Source organism: Vombatus ursinus, unplaced genomic scaffold, assembly GCF_900497805.2.
Source record: "Vombatus ursinus unplaced genomic scaffold, bare-nosed wombat genome assembly UNPS02000513.1, whole genome shotgun sequence".
In the NCBI taxonomy this organism is placed as follows: Eukaryota; Metazoa; Chordata; class Mammalia; order Diprotodontia; family Vombatidae; genus Vombatus; species Vombatus ursinus.
The window spans coordinates 35,340-41,769 of NW_020940291.1; the positions used below are offsets into that span (position 1 = coordinate 35,340).

Below are 6,430 nucleotides of genomic sequence, written 5' to 3' on the forward strand. Positions count from 1 at the left end.
CCAAGATGGCAGAGCTCTGTCACATGGGTTTCATTCCCTTCTGGTGTACATCCACTAATCAGGCAGATATGCTCTAGCTACACCTCACAGTTAAATCAATTGAGATGGGACACTTTTTTTCTGTTCCTTGAAATCCTGAACCTTATTGTCACAATAGCCCTTTCATCTCACTAATGAGAAACGGAGGTTCAGAGAGGAAATGACTTGCCCAAGGTCACACAAGAAATAAGCAGCAGAGACAGGCTTTGAACTCCATCCTCCTTCCTTGAAATCGAGTGTTCTTTTCACTAAATCGTGTTCTCTCTGGGGCATTGATAGATATTTCCACTACAACCTATTGATGCCAAAGCTGGGTGGTTCAATGACAGGCAGCGTGGTGCAAAGAAGGATGGTCTTGGAGCCAGGAACCCAGAGCTCAATTCATACTTCTGATGGTTTCTAGCTGTGGGGTCAAGGGTAAATCACAACCTTTCTGTGCCTCAATTACCCCTTCTGTAAAATTGGGGTAATAATTATGCCACCTCCTTCACAATCTTATAGTGATGAACAACAATTATCCTTAAAGCATTATGGAATTACTATTTGATATTCTAATTATCGAGGCTGCTAGGTGGCACAACTGATAGAGTGCTGGGCCTAGAGTCAGGAAGACCCATCATCCCGAGTTTAAATCCAGCCTCAGACACTTAACAGCTGTGTGACCCTGGGCAAGTCACTTAACCCCATTTGCCTCGGTTCCTCATCTGTAAAATGAGCTAGAGAAGGAAATGGCAAACCACTCTAGCATCATTACCAAGAAAAAAGGGTCACCAAGACTCAGACATGACTGAAATGACTGGATAACAACACTGTAATTATTGCAACAAGTCCTGGACTGGGGATTTCACTGGTATAGCAAACTCCCAGGTAAGGATACTCCCTTTATCAGTGGAAGTCACCACCTTTTCTTCAACTTAAAGTCATGGAGAATTATCTGGAACACCGAGAGGCCAAGTGACTTGCACAGAAACATACAGAAAATATGTCAGTGGGGGGTCTGGAACCCAGTCTTCCTGGTTCACTGGCTGGCTCTTTCTCCACTATGCCACACTGCCTCTCATTATAATTATTATTCAAACCAAATCCCTGAGAAGAACCTTGAAAAGCAATAGAAACTCCTCTGGGAAGCCCAGCTCCGAGACAGCCTAAGAGCAGCCAGTGAGGATTTTTCTCCTGATCTCTCCACAGTCCCTGGGGCTGGAGAGGCCCAAGAGAATGGGTCCCAATTCCATAGGCCTGCCTTAGGTATAGCTCCATTCAGTGCACCTGCAAGGATGCTGTCTTAGCGTTCCTGGAAGCAGGAGAATCCCGAGTGAGAGCCCCGGATGACCGAGGAAGCATTTGACCCTATTGTCCTTAGGATGGTGTATTCCAGGAGCTAAGGGGCTGGTTCTGAGGCCACCCAGGCCCTTATCTCATCAAGGCCAAGATGAAAAGAGAGTAGAAGGCCCTGATGACAGGGCGAGTCATTAACCTTCCTGCTATTGCCAGGCAACTTTCTGGCCTTAGAGGAAGGACCAGATCAATTCTAAAAGGAAAAAGGTAAAGATTTGCTTGAGACAGAGGCATCTCGAAAAGGGTGCTAGAAAATCATTGCTTCTAGAAGCTTCTGCTAAATGCAAAAATGCCTTTCTCTTTTCACCATCTGTGCATGGAGGCATGCATTAGGGTCTAGGAAAGTGGATAGAAAGGTGGATAGAGGACCACAGTACCTGGCTTCCACCGTCACCTCTATATCTAACTTGTTGGGCAACTTGGGGCAAAGTGCCTCTGCCTGCCTGGGGGCCTTTGATCTCTGGTCTGGCAATATGAGACATTTGGACTAGTTGCTCTCTACAATGCCATCTATCTTGAACACTCCATATTCTCTTTTCCTAGTTTTCCTCTAGAACCAACATCCTGTGGTTTTCTGACTCCAGCTACTTCTTTGATTGGCCCACTTTTACACCAAATGTTCCCCAGCAGTCAATGGTGCTATTTAATGGTTCTACAAATGTTTTGGTGTATAAGGTAGGTCTAATCGATTCAATAAGCATTTACTAGGCATCTATTGTATACAAGATCCAAAGTCACACAGCCAGTATATCTCAAAGGCAAGACCTGAATTCAAGTCTTCCTAACTTAGGAATGAACAGCTCTCTTCCTGCTATGCTCTGCTGCCTCTCAGGACCCTGAGACCACTCTTTAAGACTACTGATCATAGAGAAGTTGTCAATCTGCATGAAGGGAGGTGAATTTTACTCTGTACAGATTAAGTTACAGGTCTAGACTAGAAAAAAAAATACCATGCACTGAGTAAAGTTATGTCATACATTTTTTATAGATAACGTTTCCATAACTTTTGCCTGCTCTGATGCTTACTACTTTGTGACTTTGGGTAAGACACTTCCCTTTTCTGGCCTTTAGTTTCTTTGTCTACAAAATGATGGGGGTGGACTAGTTGACATTCAAAGCCTTTTCTAGCTCCAGGTTGATGATTCTATGATCTCTCCTTTGTTCCCTTTACTCCCAGCGTGCACTATATGTCATGTGGTCATGTTACATGTCACTAGTAGAATGTAACCTCCTTGAGGGCAGGAAGAGTTTCACCTTTTTTTTTTTTTTGCTTTTTTGGTGAGGCAGTTGGGGTTAAGTGATTTGCCCAGGGTCACACAGCTAGTAAATGTCAAGTGTCTGAGGTCAGATTTGAACTCAGGTCCTCCTGATTCCAAGGCCAGAGGTCTATCCATTATGCCACCTAGTTGCCCCTTTTTTGGTCTTTTTGCCCAGCCTCTGCCTTGTGCTTCTTTATTTGAGGGAGAGAAGAGAAGACCTAGGATTTCATTGATATAGGGAACTTATAGCGAGGAAAATCCCTCTATCGAGCAGGTAGCACCAGCTCTGCTGCTTATAGTCATGGAGAATTTCCTCTAGCCCTGAGAAACCAGTATGGATCAAAGATAAGGCTTCAACCAAGGTCTTTTTGACTCTGAAGTAGGCTCTCTGTGTCCTCCATCACTGCCTCGTCTCTGCCTTGTAGAAGCAGGCACTGCATTAATAAATTCAATCAAATTGAGTAAGGGACCAATTTCCCCTTCTGATCACTTCCTTGGAACTCACACTCCACCCCCAACACCATTGCTCAGACTATCCATGTCTGAACTTTCCCTGGCTGGGTTTTCAGAGCTAAGTTTCCAACCACAAGTCAATCTGCCTCATTGTTTTGCTTCACAATCTCATCTTGTTTTTAACTCACAAAGGTATATAACCCCCTAGGGATCTCCTCCCCCACCTTATTGCCCAGACTTGGCTCAAATTTTTGTCTGGTTCCAACTAGCTGCTAAGGAAAGAGAGTTCCCTCCATTGACAGGGAATAGTCCAACAAATAGGCCAAAGGTTCTCTAGGCTGCCCTGGCTTACAATCTGATCTCTTAGCCTGAGCAGTAATAGATCCACAGATGAAATGAGTGTGCTAATTTCAAAGAATACTACTATGAAGAAGTACAGGCCTCACTGGGATGTGCAAGCTCTGGAGCATTCATTTAAAATTATGTCACCTTACCTCAGGTAATCCCTGTGAAGCTCCACCATCTGAGATCAGTCATGGAAAGTGATTCGTGTGCCCTCCTGGTACCTTTTACAAATGTCCCTTTAGCTCCCCTGGCCCGTGTACTCCAGAAATAGGCAGAGAGTTTATTTCTGAAAAGAAACAGTCCTAAGCATGACTGCTCAACCATCAATTAAGGACCAAGCTCAGGTACACCCAACCCTCCAAGGTTCTCACAGAAAGGCCCATCCATAGAGAGCAGGACAGGGTCTTAGAGATCCTCTAGTCCAATTGTCTGATATTTCAGCTACGTATAGCCGATAAAGCTCCAGACTTGGAGTTGGGAAGACCTGAGTTCAAATCTGTCTTCAGATCCCAGCTGTGTGACCCTGAATAACTTATTTAACTTCTCTTTGCCTCACTTTCCTCATGTATAAAATAGGGATAATAACAATAGCATCTGCCTCCCTGGGTTGTTGGTTACTTTTTTTGTGTGTGTGATAATTGAATGAGATAATATTTGTAAAGTGTTTAGCAAACCTTAAAGTGCTATACAAATGCTAGCTATTGTCATTGTAATTATTATTCTCTAAGTTAGTAAAAAAATATTTCATTCATTTCACTATATAATCATTATTTTCTACTATTGGGTTGCAAGGATGTCAGGTTAAGAATAAAATTATTATTATCATCATCATCATCATCATAGGATTATTATCATTGTGGTTCAATATTTATCAGTTAATCACACTTATGAAAACCTATCAGTTCAAACCACAGGAGCATGGCTCAAGTACCCTTGCCCATGAGATGGTGGCTTATCCAAATCAAAGACAAAATAGTTGGGGGAAAATAAACCATATTATGTATACTAGCCTTGCAAAACAAGGCTTAGCATGTGAACCACCAAAAAATCAGGATAGAAACTCAATACTAATTCATCCCTAGTCCTGGGTCATAATGAGCTCACCTCTTTTCTTGGTACTTTTCTCTGTACCTCTCTTCCACAGATGACATATCTGCTATAGTCATGACCCAGGGAAATAGCACCATGGTGACAGAATTCACCTTGCTGGGATTTACTATCCGCCAAGACCTGCAGTATGTCCTGTTCCTTGTGTTTCTATTTGTCTATGTCACATCTGTAGTGGGCAATGTTGGTATGATTCTGATCATCAAGATTGACCCCCACCTTCACACTCCCATGTACTTTTTTCTCCAACACTTGGCTTTTGTTGACCTCTGTTACACCTCCGCCATCACTCCAAAGATGCTGCAAAACTTCCTGGTGTCCCACAATTCTATCTCATTCTCGGGATGTCTGATCCAATTGTTGGTTTATGCTACATTTGCTACCGCTGATTGTTACCTTCTTGCGGCCATGGCCATAGACCATTATGTGGCCATTTGTAACCCCCTGCACTACCCAGTGGTCATGTCTCAGAGGGCCTGCATCCAGCTCGTTGCTGGGTCTTATGTTATGGGATCCCTGAATGCCTCTATCCATACAGGTTTTACCTTTTCTCTGTTCTTTTGTAATTCCAACACCATCAATCACTTTTTCTGTGATGTGCCCCCACTCCTGGCCCTTTCCTGTTCCAGAATTAATATCAATGTCATGCTGTTAATTGTCTGTGTGGGTTTCAACCTGGTTAGCACTGTGATGGTAGTGTTCTTCTCCTATGTGTACATCCTGGCTGCCATCTTGAGGATGCGCTCTGCCGCGGGGAGACACAAGGCCTTCTCCACTTGCGCCTCCCACCTGACGGCTGTCACGATTTTCTATGGGACTCTTTCTTACATGTACTTACAGCCTTCTTCTAGTGAGTCCCAGGAGAATGATAAAGTAGTCTCTGTGTTTTACGGCATCATCATCCCCATGCTGAACCCCCTGATCTATAGCCTGAGGAATAAGGAAGTCAAAGAGGCCCTGAAAGTGATGGGTAAGACTTGCTTAACATGGTAACTTCAAAGTACAAAGTCCTTTACAGGACCAGCTTGGCAAAGAGCATCCTCTCTCATTCTTTCCACAAGTGGATAGCCCCGCAGCTAAGGAGGACGTGATAATGATGAATGGTGAAATTTGGAAAGGCGTGGAGGAGCACTAGAAAAACCCTTCCACCTTGAATAATCCTTCCAAAAGTCTCTAACAGAGGTTGAAAAATAGCCCAAGCCCTTGAAACAGTAACAATCACTAATCATTGATAATGATCAGGATCAGTTATCAATAATTATCATTACGAAGATGATGATGAAGACAGTAATGACAGCTTACATTTATCTTGCAGTAAGGCGTTTTCACATGTGTAATCTTAAGCTTTCACAACTCTACAAAATAGGTAGTATAGGTATTACCTTCCTCATTTTGTACATAAGGAAATTGTGACTCGGCAAACTGTAAAGTCATGTGATTTTAAAATTAAAAGAGAGCTAAGAAATTATCTAGTTCTGCTCCCCTTACTGTAACAAATAAGGAAACTGAGGCCTGGAGAGGTTAACTGACTTGCCTAAGGTCACACAGGTAAGGGTCAAAGTCAAGATTTCAACCTGGAGTCTCTGATCCAATGCCAGTGTTCTTTTCTCTAGCATGGTAAAATTGACCCAAGCCAGTGCTCACTAGCAGAGCTTTCATGAAACAGTGGACGCCTTCACATCTATATAAGGTATGAGACGATGGCTTGGGCAGAGATTGTCATTCAACATATCCGTGGTTTTGTTCATGTTGCCCACTCAAGAGTCTGTCATTTTCTCCCACATTCCTTGGTTATTTCAGCACCACATCATGATGGTGAATGGTCATGTCTGACTGGACCTAGTATTTTTGTTTCTAGATCTATAAACTTCCCAGAGAGCAAAATCAACTGG

The 6,430-nt window shown here is 43.2% G+C and overlaps 1 protein-coding gene across 1 annotated transcript; it reads left to right on the forward strand.

The window, feature by feature from the left end:
* Positions 1 to 4,595: 4,595 nt before the first annotated feature.
* On the forward strand, positions 4,596 to 5,527 carry LOC114039222 (putative olfactory receptor 5AK3; the record flags this gene model as incomplete). Its single annotated transcript, XM_027856938.1, has 1 exon — positions 4,596 to 5,527. A coding segment is annotated over exon 1 (932 nt), but the record flags the coding sequence as incomplete, so codon positions are not given.
* Between the last annotated feature and the right edge of the window lie 903 nt (positions 5,528 to 6,430).